The 24,041-nt window shown below is 45.4% G+C and overlaps 1 protein-coding gene across 2 annotated transcripts in view; it reads right to left on the bottom strand.

The window, feature by feature from the left end:
• DOCK5 (dedicator of cytokinesis 5) overlaps nt 1-24,041 on the bottom strand; it is a 238,966-nt gene that overhangs the window by 74,618 nt on the left and 140,307 nt on the right. For both annotated transcript variants that reach the window (XM_084997723.1, XM_084997722.1), the window contains exons 16-25: nt 21,753-21,825; nt 20,789-20,892; nt 19,440-19,623; nt 12,772-12,869; nt 12,447-12,536; nt 10,395-10,495; nt 8,229-8,363; nt 4,256-4,367; nt 3,179-3,249; nt 2,182-2,288 (exon numbers count right to left, since the gene is read on the bottom strand). In XM_084997723.1, coding sequence (XP_084853849.1) covers nt 2,182-2,288; nt 3,179-3,249; nt 4,256-4,367; nt 8,229-8,363; nt 10,395-10,495; nt 12,447-12,536; nt 12,772-12,869; nt 19,440-19,623; nt 20,789-20,892; nt 21,753-21,825 — 1,075 coding nt within the window. The remainder of the gene's footprint in view (nt 1-2,181; nt 2,289-3,178; nt 3,250-4,255; nt 4,368-8,228; nt 8,364-10,394; nt 10,496-12,446; nt 12,537-12,771; nt 12,870-19,439; nt 19,624-20,788; nt 20,893-21,752; nt 21,826-24,041) is intronic.

The raw sequence follows: 24,041 nt of genomic DNA, 5'->3' as shown, positions 1-24,041 counted from the left end.
CACACTTTTGGGCATGGAACGTCACCCCTGCAACTTGATCTTAAACATGCAGAAAACAACAATGTCCTATTGTATAGCACAGGGACCTATATTCAATATCCTGTGATAAACCATCATGGAAAAGAATATGAAATAGAATACATCTATCACTTGGCTCTCCAGCAGACATTAACACAACATTGTAAATCTACTACACTTCAATAAAATAAAATGAAAAAAGAAAATCCCACCTATCATGAGTACATGTACCCAAATGTTTATGGTATTGAACAATCTCCTTAGCTCTGGGGGAAAAAAAAGCTAACCTTATATTTGTAAGCTAAGTCACATGAAAGTAATAAATTAAGCGAGCTATATACTTTTAATTTTTTTTGAAAATTTCCATCTCATGAGAAAGTGTACTCGAAAATCCCTATAAATACTGACTTTCACCAGCACATTTCCATGATTTCAGAAACATTCTGCTCAAGCTACTGCAGGCACAGGGAATTCATAATGAAAGCTATCATCTTTCTATTCTGCCTTCCTTCTGGGATCTTCAGGATAGTAAAACATTATTCTGCTAAGTCCAGATATTCTGGCTACTAACAGAAATTATTGTGAACAGTGATAACACTTTCTCCATTAGAACCATGCAGTGCATCCTTGCTCTTCTGCTCAAATGTCTCATCTTGATTGTCTCATTTACTTTCTCCATCCTTGGAGGCAGAGGTTATCACCAGAGGTTAGTAAGAGGTTGACGAATACTAGGTTTTCTACTTATGAGCACTCGCTACCTTTCCACATGCCTGCTGACTGTTTCCTTGGCAGGAGAGAAATGTCTAAACACAAGGTCATAGGCTCAGAAAATATCAGGGGCAAAAGATGGTGCTGATTTGATCTAGTTCAAGTCCATTCTTGCATAGAAACAGAAGCTGAGACTTAGGGAAGGTCTCACACTTGTCCCAAGTTACATAACTAGCCGGGGACAAGGCCAGGAGGGTTCTCCCAGTAACAACCCACTCGACTTTTTCTTTTTTTTCTTGGTCTTTTTGTCTTTCTGTGGCCACACCAGCAGCATATGGAGGTTACCAGGCTAGGGGTCCAATCAGAGCTGCAGCTGCAGGCCACGGCCACAGCCACCGCAACGCGGAATCCGAGCCGCATCTGCAACCTACACCACAGCTCACAGCAACGCCAGATCCCCAACCCACTGGGCAAGGCCAGGGATCAAACCCGCATCCTCATGATGCTAGTAGGGTTTGTTAATCACTGAGCCACAGTGGGAATTCCAACTTTTCCTATTTCTGAGGCATCCTGCTGGTCCTCAGACCCTCCAGCCAATACACACAGCGTGAGTCACCCTCTGTGACTCCCTCCCTTCTTTTGAAGCTCCCATAGCTGCCCCATCCTAGCAAGTCTTGGATTTGTGGAAGAAAGACAGGGTATGAGACTGCCCTTGGGACAGGATCACAACAATTTACACCTGATGGCCACATGCTGGACTCTAGTTACTCTAGTTACATTTCCCCTCTCTGCTGCTAGCAGTGTGATGGTAACCTGGCTCCCCCAGAGCTTCCCTGTAAAACCTCTCTGACTTATAGTGCTTGTCAATTTCACAGGTGTACATACTCCCATCATGGTCAATTTTTAGCCACTGATTAGACATGTCTGGGAGTGGAGTTGAGAAGGGATGTGCCCTGCTGAGCCAGGGCAAATGGCGTGTAGCCCATCACTGCCCCACTGCATCACTACATCAGTGTCCCATTGCATTGCTACCCCACTGCATTACTACATCACTGCATCACTCTATCACTGCCCCACTGCCCCGTTGAATCACTGCATCACAGCCTTGGCCCCTGGTTGCTGAGGTTATACTCTTTAAGTCTAGGTCAAAGAAGAGGCATTTGTTTAAAAGGACCATCTTTCCTGCTTGCCTGTTCCCTTCTGGGGCAAAGTCTCTAATGAAACACTGGATTGTTTCAATTAAAGATTAAAGCATGCATGATTCTGCTCTTTTAGGAACTATGGGAAAGACTGAACTGATTTCACCTTCCCCTGAAAACCAGTTTCACAGGAAGTCTTTAAGGACCAACAAACGACTAGCAAGGACATAACTGACATTATAAAAAAAGGCAGCAGTGGCTGAAGAAGCAGCAAGATAGGAATTTCCATAAGCTCCGGTTTTGGGTGGCTACTCACCTGACTGCCGGAAAAGATTGCTCTCTACTATCTTAGCCATGCAGTTCAGCTTCTGCCGAACTAACTGGTTGTCAGGGATGCTCAGGATGAACTTGCAGAAGAGCTCACTGGAAGACAAAGCCCGGCAGTTAGTGTTTTCCCTCTGCCAGGATGAAGGGAGCAGTACACTCGTCTGCTCTACTGTGAGAGTATTTGGGTCTCGAGAGGTCTACCTGGAATTCTCTCCCCAAAGACCAGGAGATCATTAATGATGCTAAGGAGTCTGTCTCTAGGAAGCAAAGGAGAGGCTGTATTCTGTGCTCACCCCAGGGCTCCGCTGGGGAGCTGAGTCTGTCTAAACTGCCAAAGCATAGTCAGGTCGGTGGCTGCTTTGCAGACCTGCGGCTGCTTTGCAGACATGCCTTCTCACTCAATTTCTGCAAAATCCTCTTCTGGCTAACTCCACCCGAGTGTCATTCACCACCTGGCTTTGCATGTCTGACTCGGACTTAGGTACAGGGCTGGAAGCTTATTATATACATTTTTTTTTTGTAATTAATTTTATGTCTACATATCTTGTTTCCCTGGAGAAGGTGCAAACCTCTCTCAGGGGTCGGCTTTGTGTCTTCTTTTGTATCTTTCACAGAACTGAACACAAAAACTTGTTCACTCAAAACACGTCAGAAGAATCACAAAGTGCACAGCAGCCTTAGCCCAGGCCAAGCAAGAAAGTTGTTTCTCTCTTTATTTTTCTTTTTACAGCTGCACCTGCAGCATATGGAAGTTCTTGGGCTAAGGGTCAAATCGGAGCTGGGGCTGCTGGCCTACACCAAAGCCTGGCAACCCTGGATCTGAGCTGCATCTGCAACCCTTGCAGCAATGCCGGATCCTTAACCCACTGAGCAAGGCTAGAGATCAAACCCAGATCCTTACGGAAACCATGCTGGTTCCTTAACCTGCTGAGCCCCAAGAGGAAGTCCTGTTCCACTATTAAAGTCAAATGGTTTTGGCTACTTACCTGAGCTCCACAGGATCAAACACAAGTTTGACATCATTAATGATGCTAGGAAGGTACTTCAAGGCTGCCCCCTGCAAGAAAAACACAAGGCCAATTTCCTGCTTGATCCCAGGAAGAAATGACTGATGCTGGGATCTTAAACAGAGAGCTGGACCCAGACACTCTCACAATGATGAGGCAGTTAAACTCTTGATATTTTCTTCACAAAGTTGCCAGAGAGAGCAAAAAATAAAGTTCAAATTTGAGTCTTTTGGGTTCCCATAGTTTACATTCCCAAAATTGATAATAATAAAGACGATGGCCACTTTGGGCTTCTGGTAAGAACGGGAGACCTACGATTAAAACCTACTGCCTGTAAGGTCATCTGGACCAGCTGGCTCAATTCCCAGGGGCCACAAAAAAGATCAAGGATGTATAAAAGGAGAGCTTGTCTTTGGCAAACTGATAGGGGTCGAACCCAGGCCACAGCAGTGACAATACTGAGTCCTTAACCAGTAGACCTCCCTTTATTTTCTCTCTTTTTTAGAACATCTGCAGCATAGGGAAGTTCCCAGGCTAAGGGTCAAATCAGAGCTACAGCTGCTGGCCTACGCCTAGGCCACAGCAACAGTGGATCCAGTCTGCATCTGTGACTATGTGGCGATGTCAGATCCTTAACCCACTGAGCGAGGCCAGAGATCAAACCTGCATCCTCATGGATATTGGGTTCTCAAACCACTGAGCCACAAAGAGAACTTCCTCTTCTTTTTTTTTTTTTTTAATGGCCACACCCATGGCATATGGAAGTTCCCAGGCTAGGGACTGAATCCAAGCTGCAGCTACAGCAATGCCAAATTGTTTAACACACTTTGCTGGGCCAGGGATCGAACCTGTGCCTCAACAGCAACTTGAGCCACTGCAGTTATATTCTTAACGCACGGCACCAGAGTGGGAGCTCTATCCTCCCTTTACTTTCTATGAGCCATTCTAAAATTAACATGCTTTCCACGAACTAGGATTCGTTTTTTAATCCCCTATCATGGCCAGTTCTATGTTGTCCCAGGAACAGAGATGGCAGGAAGAGTTACCCCAGCTGACCTTGATCTTGACAGCTTCCTCCAGAGGCCTGTCCATCAGTGTATTGAAAGCAAGAAATAACTGGCGGATTGAGTTACTAAATTCATCTCCATCTTCGCTCTGGCCATAAAATCTTAAAAGAAAGAAGAGAAAGCGGTCAGATTTTCCGTCTTTAAAAGAAATGTGCAAATAGATCTGTTGGCTAAACAATGTGGGAGGCCCAGGCCTCACCGGTCACCACTTCGCACCGAGCAAAAAGTTGTCACAGGTGCTCCAAGGTGGCTCAGGGAGGGGCCTGGCAGCTGGGACACTATCACTAGTTGGACAAGAGGAAGGGAGTGATTTTTTTTTAATTTGGGTTTTTTTTTTTTTTTTGCTTTTTAGGGCCACGCTAGCGGCATGTGGAGGTTCCCAGGCTACAGTGGAGGGTCAAATGGGAGCTACAGCTGCCGGCCTACGCCACAGCCACAGCAACACCAGATCTGAGCTGCACCATACACCACAGCTCACGGCAACACCAGATCCTTAACCCACTGAGCGAGGTCAGGAATTGAACCCGAAACCTCATGGTTCCTCGTCAGATACGTTTCCACGGTGCCAAGACGGCAGCTCGAGGAGGGGAGTGATTTGTATGTGAAGTCCCGCAACAGAGCTCCCCCACTGGTCCATTCTTAGTGATGTCCTGCATCCCAGTGGCTCGCGGGCATTTCCAGTGCAAAATGGGGAACAGCAGGAAGCTGCTTTGCCTCAGGTGGCCGATGAGTCCTGCTTGCAAGCCCGCCTTCCTCAGCCTATTAGTGGAATGTCCAATAAGCAGAGGACTCCCCTAACCACCGCCCCCAAGCAGCTAACTTCCCTAACACCTCATCCTTGCCACATCCTATCTGGGCCATGAGTAGTGAGGACCTTCCCTTGTCATCATGGTATGGCCTCACCACCCTCTTTAAACAACACACACACACACACACACACACACACACACACACACACACACACAAACACATTTTATAAAAGCTGCAACTCTGTCCAGCCACTCCAAGGAGACTGGGAAAGCCAGGTCCTGTCAGGGAGCACCCCCATCTCCCCCACAAGCAATTTTCAAATCTCCTCCCTCTCTCCTTCTTCACTCGCCTCTTTTTTGGGGGGTGGTGAGGGTGGGGCATGCTGAGGGCATGAGGAAGTTCCCCTGGCTAGGGCTCCAACTCAACGCCAAATCCTTAACTGCGAGGCCACCAGGCCTCACTCTCCAATCACTCTGCCACTTGAATCACTCCTTCTCATCATCTCCTTCATTCAGCCCTTGAATTCTCTTTTTTTTTTTTTTTTTTTGTCTTTTGTCTTTTGTTGTTGTTGTTGTTGTTGCTATTTCTTGGGCCGCTCCCGCGGCATATGGAGGTTCCCAGGCTAGGGGTTGAATCGGAGCTGTAGCCACCGGCCTACGCCAGAGCCACAGCAATGCAGGATCCGAGCCGCGTCTGCAACCTACACCACAGCTCACGGCAACGCCGGATCGTTAACCCACTGAGCAAGGGCAGGGACCGAACCCGCAACCTCATGGTTCCTAGTCGGATTCGTTAACCACTGCGCCACGACGGGAACTCCCAGCCCTTGAATTCTTGATCGCATCAAGCCTTGATCATCCAACCTGACATTTCCAACAATGGGGAGAGAAGCTCCTCAGCCCAGAAATGTTCTGAACCCATCCCAGTAGCCCTGCAAGCCCGGTGAGCATCTTTCTATCCACTGAACTGGCCCTGCTGGTGTTGATCTGCCCTACGACAGGGCCCTCCCTGGACACAGGACAGCCTGGTCTTTACTGTCCATGCTTGACCAAAGCACTCTGCTTGTCCTCAAGACTTGTCCATCAACTGAAAAGTTGGTTCATTCTCATAAAGTAGAAACCAGAAGGTCTTTGGTCCATTTCTCGGAAACATTAAAGGTCCCAAATTGTAGGTCAACTGCATTTAAACTGGGAGGCAATTTTACACCAACTGGTCAAGAGTAAGGATGACGTGAACTTAGAATTTTATGCACATCCTCACATACATACCTACATACATGCATACACATGTTCGCATTGGTCTCCTACATTCATGCAGACCTTCAACGATATGTTGAGAAACTTATTCAGAGGGTTATAGATGATTCTCAGTTCATCCATTTGGCAGAACAAGAAAAGAACTTTATTTGCAATTTAATTCACAAAATACCTCAAAATTAACATACCGCCAAACAGAACTCCTTGATCTTCCTGTTCACTTTTCAAAATTCCGAGTCTTGGCAAATAGCACACCAAACCTGGATGTGATGCTTTCTGGGTCTGACATGTTTTACGGTCAGAAAGACATCACTCATGTCTAACTTTTACTCCCTTCTCTAGTATTGGCTCCTACAGCATTAACTCCCATTCCCTTGTTTATTGGCTCTGCCGCTCTCATCACTGCACCAGCCCTTGAATTCTTGATCGATTCTAACACCAAGTCACCTTCAATGCACATGCAGGATGAGTGATGTTGATATTCCTACACCTCGACTCAGATTTACCCACTATTTTCTCCTGTCTCCCCTTCTCATTCATGTCAGTAATGAAGTATCCGCCCCGTTCTCTGAAGTGAATGCCCTCTATTCCAATTCCTCCCTCCTTCCCCAGAACCTGGCTTCCTGAATATCTTCATTTTCTTTCTTCAACCTACAAAAATACTCAAGAGTTCACACCTGCAAAAAAATATTGCTTCGATCCTGCTGCCCCCTCAAGTTACCGTTCTGTTTTTCTCATTCCTTTCACACCGTCAAATCTTTTGAAAGTACAGTTTGCTCTTTTTGTTGGTACTTCTTTTCTACCCACGCCCAACTAACTTTTTGCGCTTATGATTTTACCTTTATTGTTTTCCTTATTCTTGATTTTTGTTGTTTTTTGCTTTAAAAAAATTTTTTTGGTCTTTTTAGGGCTGCACTCACAGCATATGGAAGTTCCCAAATTAAGGGTCGAATAGAAGCTGCAGCTGCTGCCCTACACCACAATCACAGCAACACAAGATCCGAGCCACATCTGTGACCTACACCACAGCTCATGGCAATGCCGGATCCTTAACCCACTGAGCAAGGCCTGGGATCAAACCTGCATCCTCATGGATACTAGTTGGATTCGTTTCCACTGTGCCACAATGGGAAACCCCAATTTCTGTGGTTTTTTTAGGGAATGGTTATTCTAAGAATCTAAATTGGGAATTACCATACCTCTGGGGCTTAATTTCACCAGGTACCTAAACATGGTGGCAACAAAGAAACACACACTGCAAGAAACTTCTCCCCCAAACAATTGCCACTGTTCTCCATTTACTACCAACAACAGCTCAAGATCCTAGATTTGTACACCCAACATCATCATAAAGCCCCTTGTGTATAAATTAGTCTTGCCACAGGAACCTGACTTCTTACAGCTATTGTCACCAACATAGGCTTTCAGCAAGGGGTACATTGTAGCCACCTGCAATCTGAAGTCCTGCTGTGATTCCTGTCCTAAAAATTCTGCTGATCTCAAAGGACTCCACACAGACCTCCTCCAATGATTTTTGGGTGTTTTTTTTGTTGTTGTTTTTTAGGGCCGCACCCATGGCGTATGGAAGTTCCCATGATAGGGGTTTAACTGGAGCTACAGCTGCTGGCCTACACTACAACTACAGCAATGCAGGATCCAAACCACATCTGCTGGCCTACACCACAGCTCACAGCAAGGCCGGATCCTTAACCCACTGAGCAAGGCCAGGGATGGAACGCACAACCTCACGGTTCCTAGTCAGATTCGTTTCTGCTGCGCCATGATGGGAACTCCCTCTAATGGTTTCAGAGCTCATCTCCGTCATCAGCCCTGAAGTTCTGAAATTTGGTAGTACCATGACCCAACAGGTCACAGAGCTGAACTGAGCATGAGGATTAAGGAAGAATACATGGAAGGAGGCTGGGCGCATCAACACCGTAGTCCAGTCACCATTACCTCAAGTAGAGCACTCTGGATTGGATGATGAATCGGAACAAGTACTTTAAGGCTTTCAAGGCGGCAAAAAGCAACTCTGTCTTGCTGGAGTCATCTGCATTCGCCACGTAATAGTTCAGTACCTTGGAGAGTTTCCTTAAAGGGGCGAGAAAGAGAAAAACGTCCGTGGGGTGCAATATAGAAGGGAATTTGGCCTCCTGGAGAAAAAGTCACAACTATGGTTAATTATCTCCTCTGCAATACGCTCTGAATAGGGAAAATTAACTCCTTCTCAGGCTAGGTTTGGAGCTTCCTTTCTGCTTAGAAATAGGGGATGGTTTCTTTTGCTTGGCAGGATTTTTTGAAAGGACCAAGAGAGTGGGCAAGGGACTTGAACTGTGATGATCTTTTAATCTCTAGTACATTATACAGTTATTTTTACATGTTCCTGTAAGGAAGGGATTGTCTGCCTAACGCAGTCTAAAATTCCCTCCAATCTGCCCTGACTCTGGGATCCATCAGTTGGAGCCAGATGGGAACTTCATTGACTGTAGGATGAGGAGCACCGTGGTTCTGAGCATCTGAACAGAAAAAAACTGCCCTGGGATTTTAGGTTGTTCTTTGCGTCTTTCCCAAGTCTTTGGATGAGGCACTGTCTTAATCTTGGGCTAACTCGTACTTTTAAGGGAGCTCCTACTTTGAACGTTCCCCCTGGGCATCTCAGAGTTTTCCTAGCATTAAGAAAAATCCACAGGAATCATGCAGAATGGATCAATTCATGCAAACAAATCTGGATTACTAGAAACACACCACTTGGAGTGTTGCAGTTTGGCTCTGTGTTATAAAGACCCAGTGACAGGATTTCATCACCAGTAGCTATTGCCTATCTGGAAAGCAAGGCTATTACTGGGTGGAAAGAACCCCACCACTGGTGTATCTGCCGCTTCCCCAACCCAGGGGCATTATACCCATTGTGTGACTTGATGACCAGGCTGCAAGACATCTCTTCTATGTCACTTCCATTTTATTACATTTCTGGACCCTCATGCAAATAAAACTGAGAACTTTCTTTTTTTTTTTTTTTTTTGTCTTTTTTTGTTGTTGTTGTTGTTGCTATTTCTTGGGCCGCTCCCACGGCATATGGAGGTTCCCAGGCTAGGGGTTGAATCGGAGCTGTAGCCACCAGCCTACGCCAGAGCCACAGCAACGCGGGATCCGAGCCGCGTCTGCAACCTACACCACAGCTCACGGCAACGCCGGATCGTTAACCCACTGAGCAAGGGCAGGGACCGAACCCGCAACCTCATGGTTCCTAGTCGGATTCGTTAACCACTGTGCCACGACGGGAACTCCATAGAACTTTCTTGTTTCGTTCAGAAAAGGACACAAGGGATCAGTGATCTGAGTGACAGAGCAGGTCAGCAGGATGCCTGATAGATCAGCTGGCAGCACTTGGCATGAGCTGGCACCATCAGAAAGATCTTCGCTCATCTCCACTATGTTCCTGTCACTATCACGCTGCTGTGCACAATAAAACCGGAAGGCAACGGGTGTGGTGATGGGCCGCATCCATGGCCACGGTGAGCTGAGCACCCCCAGGGGGAAGCTCAGAGCAAACATGAGTCGCTTTCCTTAGTCCGGGGCTCATAAACCAAAGACAGAAAGAAGGCTTCACTATGGGAAAGAGGGAGACCATTCCCTCTTATGAAAAGGAAAAAAATTCAATCATCTCATATCTTCTAGGTAATAAAACCCACAAAGCACTCTTGGTATAGGGTTGAGGGCATGAGCCTCGGTTCTGTCAGACCTGGTCCTCTTTAACCCACCATCTGATCCCACTGGGGCCTCATGCTGATCCCACTGACACCCATCCTCTATGATCCTGGATAGGGTCGTCGGTCCTTGACTGGGCTCCTAACAGCTTCAACGCCTCACCTACACAGGCTCTGAATTCTTACAGAAATATAGCTGTACCTCTTCCCTAAGTTCCCAGGAGGCAGGACCTGAATGTAACCCCTTTCCCAGGGCTAAAACACGTCCACGATTCCCGCTTTCCAGCAGGAAGCTGAGAACCAGGTTCTGCCCTTAGGGGTGCCCAGCCCACGTCCTTTTGGTTTCACAGCAACCCGGCTGCAGGAGCACATACCCACCATCCAACAACAGGTCCTTCCCAGGCCTGGTACTTACACATAGGCCAGAGTGGCACTGAAATGTTTGTAGATGTAGGTCTCCAGGACTGGATTAAAATGCTGGAACTTGATGTCTCCTATCAGTGAAATAATAAACACCTGCCAAGGGTGAAAAACATAAATAGCAGCACAGCACAACCCCAGGCATTCTGTCAATAAGCTGGACCTAACATCTGGGGCCCTCTTTTCCTTCTCCATCATGGCGGCAGCATTCCCACATTACTATCTCAGAGCCGAAGTGAAGTCTCAGGGTTCTTTTATTCTCTGCCCTCCCACCCCTACCTTTTTAGGGCTGCACCTGCAGCATATGGAAGTTCCCAGGCTAGGGGTCCACCTGGAGCTGCAGCTACAGGTCTACACTGCAGCCATAGCAACGCGGAATCCGAGCCGCATCTGTGACCTACGTGGTAGCTTGCAGCAACGCAGGATCCTTAACCCACTGAGTGAGGCTGGGGATCCAACCCACATCCTTATGGATACCAGTCGGGTTCTTAAGCTGCTGAGCCACAATGGGAACCCATCATGTTTCTTTTAATTTAATTTAATTAATTAATTAATTTATTTATTATTGTCTTTTTAAGGTCTGCACCCGCAGCAAATGGAGATTCCCAGGCTAGGGGTTGAATCAGAGCTGTCGCCGCTGGCCTATGCCACAGCCACAGCAACGTCAGATCTGAGCCGCATCTGCGACCTACACCACAGCTCATGGCAACGCCAGATCCTTAACCCACTGAGCAAGGCCAGGGATCGAACCTATATCCTCATGGATGCTAGTCAGGTTCGTTTCCACTAAACCACGAAGGGAACTCCATGTTTCTTTTTATTTAATGTGAACAGAGAGACATTTAAGTGTCAGGCCACAGGGCTAAATGCTAGGAGGAAGCCAGTACAAGTCTCAGAACCTGTCTCAGAGAAGGGGCAGTGCACAGGTCACCAAATCTGGGAAGATAATGGCACAGGAGACAGGGGTTTCCCATGGAAATAATGAACACTAAACCGAGGATGCGGCTAATGAAATACTGCCCCTCAGCACATTGTGAGGGCCCCTAATAACAGAACTTCTCTCAATGTTCTGCTCCTCTGTTAATTCTTATCAGTACTGGACACGTAAGCTACAAATAACCACTGTGCACCTCCCTGCGACAGGAGAGAGCAAAGGGAGGGGCACCTGGGACTTCCACACAGGCCCATTGCTCTGTCCCACAGGGCTCTGTCTCCACCCCTTGACCCACAGTCATCACCATGGTCTCTCTGGCCCATAAACCTGCCCAGGTGTGATCACAGCTGGAGGCACGTCTCTCTTTATCTCACATCCTGAGTATCAACATCCTAACCTTTTCAGGAGTCTATCAGTCCCTCCAAACTGATGAGTGACCTGAAGCTGCAATTTACCTTCCTGGTACCTTGGCTGCAACATTCAGGTAAAACTGCACTGAACTGCAACCCCAATGATCGGGAAGTGATGCTGAGTTTGGAGGCATCCACTTCCCCCATTCCACGGCCACCTCTGACTCTCCCAGAGTCCGACATCCTTTTCTTTGTTAAATTTCAGTTCGTGGAAGGGGCTGCGTGTCTCAGTACTGTGTGCGACAAACTTTTAACTGTCTGCTGGGTTGTGTGTTATACATAATGAGACCAAGAGTCATCTTGGACTTGCAAATTCAGTCTCCCGGGCATCAACACACAAGTATACACGTACACACCAAGCCACAATCATCTTTGTGAATGGTATCTCTTGGTTTAGGACTAGACAATTTTAAAGTGAGTTAAAGTGATTTCTGATTTCAGAGGTAATAAAACACCCCGTTTTCCCTAATGAGAACAAAAAAGCATATCGAGAAGTAAGACCTAACAGGAAACAAAGAAATAAAGGCCTTGAATATAAGTCAATTGTACCCCGTGTTACTGCTGGGAATTAAGCCTAAAGAAATCATCAGATGTATACAAGTATTTATGCGAGAAGATATGCATCACAATTATTGTAATAGTGAAATACTGAAAACTACACAGTTGCAAGAATAAACACTAGTTAATATGTGTAACTGCTTACCAGTGCATCAAACACAAGGAAGTCGTATGTTTCATTGTCTGACATTTCCATCATTATGTTAAAAAGTGCATCGAGCGTATCTTGCAAAAACTGAAGATAAGAAAAACAGAGAGGTTATTTGGTGCTTTTGGTTCAACTCCATACTACAGAAATTTGGGGATAATTAGGTGTCAACAGAACAGGCAGAAAAACAGCTTTTTCTGAAAAATCAGCACCCTTGCGTCCCAATGCAGATAACAGGCCTTATGTTTACACTCAATTGGTTTAATTTAACATACTGAACTTATGATTTGCTGGCTATGTTCCTAAGAAGATATAAACATACCTTAACAATCTCTCCTCCATCCACCTCCATTAACTTCTTTAAGTTGTGTTTAATGTTCTGGGAGTTCGAACGCCAATTTAACAGGCCTAACAGGTCAACTAGGAAGAACAAGTACAAACCATAAACGTTAGACACTTATTAGCAGAGCAACCCACACCATTTCAGGATTTCAGGATACAGCTACAGAGCTCTCTAAAAAAGATGATGACTCCTATCGGTGGCTGATACCGTATGTGGCTTTTAATTTACTGTCTCCGACCTACATCAGAGACGCAGTCTTCTCTCCTTCTTCACAGAGGAAAAAACCAACCACTAATGTACAAGAACATAAAATGATGCCTGCATAGAACTCACGTCTCTCAAATAACATCACAGCCTTATCAATGACACACACTTAAGTAAATTTCCAACCTTTAATGTGCTGCCTTGTTTAATTTATCCCTTGTCACCATGTGTGTTTTGATGGAGACAGAAGGGGGAGAAACTGAGACACAGGCTTTAATGCATTTAAGTGTCGCATCCCCACTGTAGAGCTGATTTTATTTTTTTCCATTTCTGAGGTGAGGAAACTGAGGTTTAGTGAAATTAAATGACTCACTTTAGGTCACATAATTGCCAGGGAGCAGTATGAATGGAATTTAATTATAGATTTATCTGATTGCACAAAACCACGTCCTTGCTGCTCTATCATACTGCCTCCCCAGAGTTCTTCAGAGAAATAAATAGACAAGCAAATCAAATCAGACGGGTTGCTATCTGAAAGGAAGGTAGAACAGATGAATGGTGCTTAGGGTAAGCCTAGGATAAAAGTCTTGCTGTGTTTTTGGACTTAAAATGCAGACTGGTGGATCTTTAAGCCACTTATGCCTTTAATGAAGGTCTAGATCCTAAAGTGTCACAGGGAAGTAAACCAGGTCCCAGGACTGTTACTATTTTAGCATTGAGTTTCGTGCATTAAGTTACTATTGCTATTCATAGAACACTATTTGGTATAAACAAATATATACACACACATATATATGTGTTGCAAATATGTGTGTGTGTGTGTGTGTGTGTGTGTGTGTACACATATATGCAGTCAAAAATGTGGGAGTTCCCATCATGGCTCAGCGGAAACAAATCTGACTAGTAATGCAGGTTCGATCCCTGGCCTCACTCAGTGGGTTAAGGATCCCGCATTGCTGTGACCTGTGGTGTAGGTCGCAGACACAGCTTGGATCCGGCTGGCGTTGCTGTGGCTGTGGTGTAGGCGGGCGGCTATCGCTCCAACTCGACCTCTAGCCTGGGAACCTCCACATGCCGAGGGTGCAGCCCTAAAAAGCAAAAAAAAAAAGAGAGAGAGAGACAGACAGATAATGTATTGTTCATTACAGCAATTAATTTGCTTCACAGTATGTTTGTTTTACTGGCTTACATACTGGTTAGTCCCTCCAAAGCCCCTGAAGCCTAGAGCCATCTCAGTGTCAGCAGAGCAAAGTCCGGACACCACTCACAGAAGAGGAAGGAAGGCCTTTCTTTCAGACACATCAACTCCATACTCCCCAAGCTATGGCATGCTCTGAAATCGCTCCATGTCTTTGCATATACCTACCCTTTGTCTGACATGCCCAGAAGTACTATAATACCGTGTATTTAGTCAGCTCCTACTTATACTTCAAGACCCACCTCACACTTTATTCCCTTTGGGAAGGCTTACCCAATCATTCTACGCTATCTGCACCTCCTTCCTCCATACTCACATGCATATACCTTAGAACAAAAAAATGAATGATACACTGGCTATCTCTTTGGCTCTTCCCATAGATCTGAGTCATTAAACGGAAGGAACCATAGGCATGCTTAGTTATACCCCATCATGGTGCTGGCCACCTAGCAGGTGTCCAATATGTGTTGGATCAAAGATGGAGCAAATGGACACAAACAGAACAGGTAGCCCCAAGGAAGCTGGTAGTGCACGCAAGACCATTCCTCAACTTCATTCCTCAAGTAAGCACTTAAGAACAGGCACTGGGCTAGGCCTATCCACTAGGCACTGCTCACTTCCATCTTCCCATTTCCTACTTTTGCCACAAGCTCGTCAATCTCACTGTTGTCTTTGTTACTCCACGCCATGGGGTGCTCTCTAAGGAAAAGGAGGTTAATAGTGGCCACGTTGGTGTCTTCATGTGCCAGGGTGCCAAGGGGTAAAATAAGATGGCTGTGAACAGCCTGGCTCAGGGCCCACACCTGCAGAGACTTTACTCCCTTTTCCCTTTCCTGGAACAACAAACCTATTCTCACCTCCATAGGGGCTTAGCAACAAAATAAATCAGTCTGTTCCACTTTTTTTTTTCTTTTTTGTAATGGCTGCACTTGTGGCATATGGAAATTTCTGGGCCAGGGATTGAATTCAAACCACCAGCTGAGGCAACCCTGGATCCTTTAACCCACTGCCTTGGGCCGGGTATCAAACCCCTGGCCCATACCACCGCAGCTGGATTCTTAACCCACTGTGCCATAGCAGGAACTTCATACACTTTTGCTTGTTTGTTTTGCTTTTTAGGGCCACACATGTAGCATACGGAAGTTCCCAGCCTGGGGGTTGAATCAGAGCTGTAGCCACTGTCCTACACCACAGCCACAGCAATGCCGGATCCGAGCCACATCTGTGACCTACAGCACAGCTCACGGCAATACCAGATCCTTAACCCACTGAGTGAGGCCAGAGATTGAACCTGCATCCACATGGATACTAGTCGGGTTGGTTACTGCTGAGCCACAGTGGGAATTCCCATCCAGTTTTTAAAAAATTCACTGAATCACAAAGAGCCTACAGGCTCTGTTTGTAACAACGTCCAGTGGCTTTTAACCTTTGGAGTCTGAATAGCCTTCCTAAGGCTAAGAAGAAACAACACGCTTGGTCACAGTCTCCATGAGAAAGGAGAACAGCTACTCTCTTGATCACCAAATGCCCGTGAAGAGCTGATGGTTCAATCATGCTCCCAGCTGCTTCTTTCTCAGAACAAACTAAACTGGTTCTTCATCATTGCCATCACATTTGAAGAACAGGCAAATGAACCACCACACTTAGGATCTGTCGCTGGGAATGCCCTGTTTCCTCTGATGTGTACAATGTCACCTCATCACCCCCACAACTGTCCCCTCTCCCTACCCCTAGCTGGTCACTCCACTCTGGTTCAGATGATTTGCCTCCTTGACCCTTCTTTGAGACAGGCTATTATTTAAGATTTTTAGTATGTGGAGATCTCTCTTAAGCGCTAGGAATGGGCTGAGAACAGAGGCAAGAGGGCAGTTCCAGCTGATGGAGCGGTCTGTGGTGATGCGCATGTTGCCATCTTCACTCTCCACCAGGAAAGTCACCCGACACAGGAAACCACGAGCACACGCATGGGCCGGTGCGATTAAGGAACTGCACTCAGACCTTCACTTGACTTAATTTAAATTTCGCAAGCTAGGAATTCTCATTGTAGCTCAGGTTAAGAACCTGACATACTGTCCTTGAGGATGTGGTTAAGGATCCCATGTTGCTGCAAAGCTGCAAACGCAGCTGGGAGCTGGCATGGCTGTGGCTGTGGCTGTGGCGTAGGCCGGGAGCTGTAGCTCCAATTCAACCCCAAGCCTGGGAACTTCCTTATGCGGCAGGAAAGGCATAAGAAGAAAAAAAGAAAAAATTCACAAGCTACATGTTGAGTGAGACAATGCAGGTTTGGAACATTTAGAAGGTGGGAGATGGTTTGTTTTCTTTTGTTTTTTTTTAACTCCGTAATTTATCTTGAAGATATTTCTACTTTAAAACATAAACAACAGGAGTTCCCATTGTGGTGCAGTGGTTAACGAATCCAACTAGGAACCATGAGGCTGCGGGTTCAATCCCTGGCCTTGCTCAGTGGGTTAAGGATCTAGCATTGCCGTGAGCCGTGGTGTAGGTCACAGACGCGGCTTGGATCCTGCGTTGCTGTGGCTCTGGCGTAAGCCGGTGGCTACAGCTCCGATTAGACCCCTAGCCTGGGAACATCCACATGCCATGGCTGCAGCCCTAAAAAGACAACAAATAAAATAAAACAAAACAAAAACAACACATTCTTCTATACATATATATGGATTACCGTTGTTGGATTTTATCCTAATTATCTAATAATATAATGCCTTTATAGATGGATTAGCTTAATTCTCATTTTTTTCAACTTTTAAATAATCTTGAAAAGAATCATCTTCAACAGATAAAATCCTTTGACATGTGCAATATCAATAAAATGTATGTTTAGAAATACATTTCTGGATCAAAGAGTTAAGTACATTCATAATGAGATTAATATTTCAAGAGATACCTCCCTATGAAAGTTATCTCAATTTACAAATATATATAAGGGGATCAATGCTTGAGGTTACAAATTCCTTATTATCTTCAAAGATGGGTGACGTTGACATCAGCAAAGCAAGTTGAGTACTGCCACCTGTCAATAAGCTTCCTACAGTTTTGACCTGGAGATAATAACAAATGATAAAACAATGTGATTACCTCTACCCATGATCTCTAGTAAGTTAATTTTATAAATTTTCATTCCTTGCTTTCCTTGAACTCTACTCCCTAGGAAGGATCATCTACTAGATGTTTGATAAATGATGTCTCTCTTGAATGGCCCTTTAGAGCCCCCAATGTACATTAATGCTTTACGTCATCTATTATTGTAGCTAAAAAAAATAACCCCTTGAGACTCACAGACATTGAGAAGAGACTTGTGGTTGCCCACAGGGAGGGGGAGGCAGTGAGATGGACTGGGAGTCTGGAGTCAGCGGATGCAAACTATTCCATTTAGAATGGATAAGCAATGAGGTCTTACTGTACAGCACAGGGAACTCTATCCCATCACTTGTGACAGAACATTATAGGAGATAAAGAAAGAATCATGTATGTATGATCGGGTCGCTCTGCTGTACAGCAGAAATTGACAGAATGTTGTAAACCAACTATACTATAATACAAAAAATAACTGTTTGACATTTCATGGCTAAAAATTTGGAAAACACCAAAAAGAATAAATAACTATCATCCAAACGTCTGGAGTTATTCCTTTTAGTCTTTTTCTGTGTACATGTAATAATGATGATGATGGCAATTGCTAATATTCATGCTGGATGCTTTTGATTTGCTTTTTACCTATTTTAATGTACTTCATTCTTTGAAATAAATATTATGACTCTCACTTTAACGGTGAGGGAACTGAGTCACAGAGAGCTCAAGTGACATGTCCAAGATGAACCAGCTAGTAAGTGGCAGAGCTTACTACCTCTTCCTAGACTTGAACCCAGGCAATTGGCTACAAATTGCCCTCACATGTTTAAACAAAACTTGGACTGTTCTCGAAAAGGAGTTAACATTTTTCCATGTCCTTGACTGTTTTGAAATAATATTTGGCAACTGCACATATTTCATCATTTAATAACATTAAATTTTTTTTGTCTTTTTAGGGCTGTACCCGTGGCATATAGAGGCTTCCAGGCGAGGGGATGAATCGGAGCTACAGCTGCTGGTCTATACCACACCACAGCAACGCAGGATCTGAGCCATGTCTGCGACCTACACCACAGCTCAGGGCAACGCCAGATCCTTAAACCCACTGAGCGAGGCCAAGGATCGACCCGCAACCTCATAGTTACTGGTCGGATTTGTTTCTGCTGTGCCACAATGGGAACTCCTAAAGTATATAGTTTTACTGCCCTAAAAGTCCCCTGTGCTCTGCCTCTTCCACCCTCCCTCTCTCCCCCAGCACTCTGTAACCACAGACCTTCTCAGGTCTCCATGATTTTGCCTTCCTTTTGGCTTAATCTTTGGTATGTTTTTACTTTCCCATATGGAGCAGATCTGAACCTCACTCTGTTGAGTCCAGCCACTTGTCCAAGTGGAAATACTACCCGTATTCTCTACCTGACCATGATTCATCAAAACAACCAACACAGAGCCCTTCTAAAAATCAACCATTTTTCTGATTCTTGAGTGTACCTTACATTTAAGCTGTTTTGTCTACCTTGTCACTTCTCTAAGGCCAAGCCCCTTGCAGGTACCTCCCCCAAATCTTCTCAGAGGTCAAAGGGACCAATCCTCTACACAGAACAGGGAGTACAGGATTTCTAAAGCAAGTCCCCTAAGCAGCCAATTCTTGGATCTCTTTATTCAGTAGGATTCCTTAAATATTACATAGGTTAAAAGAGTAAGAAGCTGTGATTGGCCATCACATGCCCTGATACACTCACAAGAAGTTTTTAACTTTTTATTGCTATCAGATTTCAAGAAAGGACAAAATGATGCCCCATTTGAACTGCTGAGCTGATTTTATGGAAAATCTCTGACCACTTGGGAAAGATTGGGAAAGAAGAATCTGTAGGGGGAAAGATGGAAGGCTAATGGGAAACCCTCCCTGCTCTTGGCCACACCTGCTTAGGCAGGAGACTGACATTCCTCTGCCAGGACCAGTGTCCTCCTCTTATTATCAACATCATAGGGCACGACAGTGGAGTTCATGAAGAGCTGAGTGCAGAATCCAGACTGCCCAGAACTGCACCTCAGAAGACAGCCCCGCACAGGGTCCAGTGCCCCAAGGCTAACAAAGAAATCCATGGAAACCAAAGAGAAAACCCAATGCTGGTGTCACTCAGGTCATCACGCCTACCGTTCTGGGTGAGCTTTGTAGAGCAGATGAGTGTGGCGATCTGAAAGCTATCTTTTGTGCTATCCTTGGTTGGTGTAAAGTTGGCTAAGGCTTTGGATGCTTGGAGCTCCTTTTCTTCCATCTCTGCCTTGGTTCCAGGCAGGCTCAGGTAGAACTTGGCATCTTCCATTTTCTTGTTGTCACCCTGTAAAGGGAGCATGTTGGGAATCCCAAAGCAGGGACAAAATCTCTTACGTGGAGATAGAAAAGTATCTACCCTGAGTGCAGGGCATTTTCAACATGAGAAATGAAGTTTCCTTCAATGAGATCCCTTCCAACCCTGAGACACATTCATACCTTTCCGGAGTCTGGGCGTGGAAATAATTTCAATACTGAATGAAAGTGGAGTAAGTTATGCACTAGAAATCAATATCCTAGTCTCTGGTCTACATAAATAAACGTAACAAAGAATAAGGATGGATTTTCTTTTCTTTTCTCTTTTTTTTAAGTTATTTCCCCAATACAATTTTTTTCCTACTGTACAGCACGGTGACCCAGTTACACATCCATGTACACACTCTACTTTCGCACATTATCATGCTCCATCATAAGTGACTAGACGTAGTTCCCAGGGCTACACAGGGATTTTGTTTTCTTGATTGTGTACATGGTCACAATTACACCTCATTGGGTCCATTGAGAAAAAAGAGCTTGCCATGCCTTCTAACGTTATTTATGAGCCAAGGAGCCATGAAGGGAAAGACACACCAGGTACATTCATCTCAAGAAAGCTACCCAGCTGTGTGAAAAGCCTCCTGGATATTGTTGGACAAATGAGATCTTCCCAACATCTACTTCCTTGGCTAAAATCTCAGTGGAAGTGACAGCTCTGCAACAGTTAGAGGGGAGTACAAGGACCAAACTGACAGGAAAGGAAAGGGGGCCCCATGGCAGAGACATGGTGCCTGCCTTGAGCTGATATGAAAACCACATCCTGCCACACCCACCACACTAACCCAGCCCAGCAGCGCAACTATCAACACTCCACTGCAGGGCGAGACAGAGAGCAGAAGGCTGGGGGCAGCCCTCAACTGTTCACCTGCACGGACCCATGTGCAGGAGAGGGAGGGTCTGTCCTTGAGGAGTCCACGTGCTAATGCAACATGCTCTTTCCAGAAAGGGGATGCGAGGCCACGGAGCTAGTGTGACCACAATGCTCTAGGGCTCTAGACTTGAAGGGGCAAACGTGTACAGGCCTAGAGAAGCTGTCAATATGTATATATATAAGTCTGAAAGGAGTTTTCAGAACCGGTTTTGGAGAGAGTAAATATGTCCTCAGCAATATTCTGAGCCTCTTTCTTTCGCACCACCTTATAAACCACCAGATCGTGCCTCCCATCCTGCAGAGTGGTGCCATCCGGGTTCATCAGCTTCACGAAGGCCACCCCAAAGGCGCGCTCTGATTTATCTCTGGCTGAAAAGACAGGAATACGTGTCTGAGCAGGGCAAAGGGATACCAGGCGGTGATGGCTCTGAGAGCTGATGGCACATTTTGCTCTGGGGGCTCGTGTGCAAACACACTGTCATCAGCACAATTCAGGGAGCTCCAATAAGCCCCATGTGATGTGCACGGCACAGGCTCTCAGAGGAAACAACTCCCTAACTGAAATCTTCTGGTGCCCCCAAGTGAGCTCCTCTTCCTACATCTCTGAGTCCACTCAATCATCCAAATCAGAACTGAGGGTGTTTAAAAAAACCAACGAAAAAAACAAAAAAAAAAAAACAACAACAAAAAAAAACCAGGAGTTCCCGTCGTGGCGCAGTGGAAACGAATCCAACTAGGAACCATGAGGCTGAGAGTTGGATCCCTGACGCTCAGTGGGTTAAGGATCTGGCGTTGCTGTGAGCTGTGGCATAGGCCAGCACCTGTAGCTCCAATTCGACCCCTAGCCTCGGAACCTCTATATGCCATGGGTGCAGTGGCCCTAAAAAGACAAAAAAAAAAAGAACTGGGGGTGTTGACAATGATTCCCCCAACACCAACTCTGCATCCCCAGGGCCTCTGGCACCCATGCCCTTTCGCTCCACCCCTGCTGTTCCCACCTGAGTCCAGGCCACCCTCACTCTCCCCCATCTCCCCACAAGAAATTCAGATATAGAAGGATAAACACAGATCTCCCAGCCTAGAATAAGTCATTCCTTGGATTTCCTTAGCACCAATGGCTCTTGATATAAAGGTGCCACGTATCCTGTTCTCCAGACCCACAAAAAGCACTGCCAAGCAGGAGATAATATTTTTTGGATGAAAATAGTCAAAGATCCCCTACTACTTACATTCCTGAGACGACCTGTGTCGGAAGGTAAATCTTATATGACAGCGTGTGACCTCTTCTATAGCAATGGATACCTGAACAATCGTAAGAAAGGAAGAGTTTATATCAGCACAGGCCTTCGTACTCAGAGCTCACTGTAGCATCTGGTCGCAGGACTAATTTCTATTGAGTGAGAAATAGGGCAGGGTTTCCTTCAAAGGACACTGAGCGATTTTCAAAATTCAAAGCATCTCAAGAAACAATCATCTTTGCTGACTATCATTGATTCTGAAAATGGAGATGTCACACAGTCCCAGGACTTTCTCAGGTGGGAAACAGGAAATAGTTCAGAGGGAAAAGGTTGGTACTTTCAGGTCTATATGGAACCTTTCAGACTGCAAGGTGTATATTCATATGGTAATAATTAGGGCCTCTAAAGAAGGAAAAGATAGAACACTGGGGACAAGGAGGCCTGTTTTTGTTGCTTATATACATAGAAAGGGCAGGGAAAACCAAGGCATGGGCAATGAAAAGAGCAGAGAAATTACGGCCAACAGTTTAATGATTGTATTATATAATCATGCCATGATTGTATAATGGAATATTTTGCAAGTATCTAAAAATACATTTCTGAAGAACTTCCAATGCCTCAAGAGAAGTAGTTTGAAAAGGCACACTATAAATTTGTACGAACAGCATGATTCAGAACATATGAAATATATAAAACTGTAGAAGATGGTTACTTCCGAATTGAGGTAATAGTGCAAATTTCTTTTCTTTTTTGTTTTTTGTCTTCTTTGTTTTTTTTAGGGCCGAATTTGCAGTATATGGAAGTTCCCAGGCCAGGGGTCAAATCAGAGCTGCAGCTGCCAACCTTCACTACAGCCACAGCAACGCCAGATCCGAGCCACGTCTGCAACCTATACCACAGTCCACGGCAATGCTGGATCCCCAACCCACTGAGCAAGGTTAGGGATTGAACCCGAATTCCCCTGGACACCAATCGGGCTCATCACCACTGAGCCACAATGGGAACTTCCTCTTTTCTTTTTCTTTCTTTTTTTTTGGGGGAGGGCACCCAGCAGCATATAGAGTTCCTGGGCCAGGGACCGATTCTAAGCCAGAGTTGCAACCCTCGCCACAGGTGTGGTAAAGCCGGATCTTTAACCCATTGCACTGGGCCAGGGATTGAACTCGTGTCCCTGCTGCTGCAGAGACACCATTGATCTCATTGAGCCACAGTGGGAACGCCGCAAAAATTTTTTTTCTTTTCTGTCTTTTGTCTTTCAAGGGCCGCACATGTGGCATACGGAGATTCCCATGCTAGGGGTCTAGTCTGAGCTGTAGCTGCCGGCCTACGCCAGAGCCACAGCAACACCAGATCCGAGCAGCGTCTGTAGCCTACACCACAGCTCACGGCAACACTGGATCCTTAACCCACTGAGTGAGAACAGGGATCGAACCCACAATTTCATGGTTCCTAGTCGGATTCGTTTCTGCTGAGCTATGAAGAGAACTCCTGCAAATTTTTTTTTTTTTAAACTGTTGTATGGATAGCTCATAACACTTGGACAATCAGAAAGAGCCAATGGATCATGGGGTGCAGAAGACATGAGCTCCAGTTTAGGCTCCAACATTGAACAGCTAGAGGTACTTGGTAAGTCACTTTTTAAAAAATTTTTTAAATTCAAGTAGAGTTGATTTACAATGTGGTGCCAATTTCCACTGTACAGCAAAGTGACTCAGTCATACATATGTGATATATTTTCTTTTTTATATTCTTTCTCATCCTGGTCTATCTTAGAAGGTCCCTTCACTTCTTTGAATGTCAGCTATGTCATCAGCAAAAGGGCTACTGCCACTTGGACTATTCTAGTCGTAGGGCTATAGTAAGGCTCACACACGACGATGGATCTGAATGAAAAGCACTGGAATCTGCCAGACACATATTTAAATTGAAAAGAGGCCCAGAACACTTGGTTAGAGGCCAGGAAGGAAAGAAATGTTAGGAAACTGCTTGCAGAGTGTGAAAATCTCCATTTGGTTCGGGACCATCTTGGCAGCCTATTGCATCCTTACAACCACACGCTTCTCTCTTCAAATTTCAACACGTTTCTGAGCAAGAATGTTATTTAAGCTTTCTGAAGCTTATGAAAGATAAAAGCTCTTCTGCAGAGTTACGATGATCAGTTCCTTTCTTTCTTTCTTTCTTTTTTTTTTTTTTTGTCCATTTAGGGCCGCACACGCGGCATATGGAGGTTCCCAGGCTAGGGGTCTAATCGGAGCTGTAGCCGCTAGTCTATACCACAGC

The sequence above is a fragment of the Sus scrofa genome, chromosome 14, assembly GCF_054392235.1.
Source record: "Sus scrofa isolate SSC_HxYL_T2T_F1_AM1 chromosome 14, Sscrofa_HxYL_maternal_Yorkshire_Landrace_v2.0, whole genome shotgun sequence".
NCBI lineage: Eukaryota > Metazoa > Chordata > Mammalia > Artiodactyla > Suidae > Sus > Sus scrofa.
This window is presented reverse-complemented; position numbering and strand designations above follow the sequence as displayed.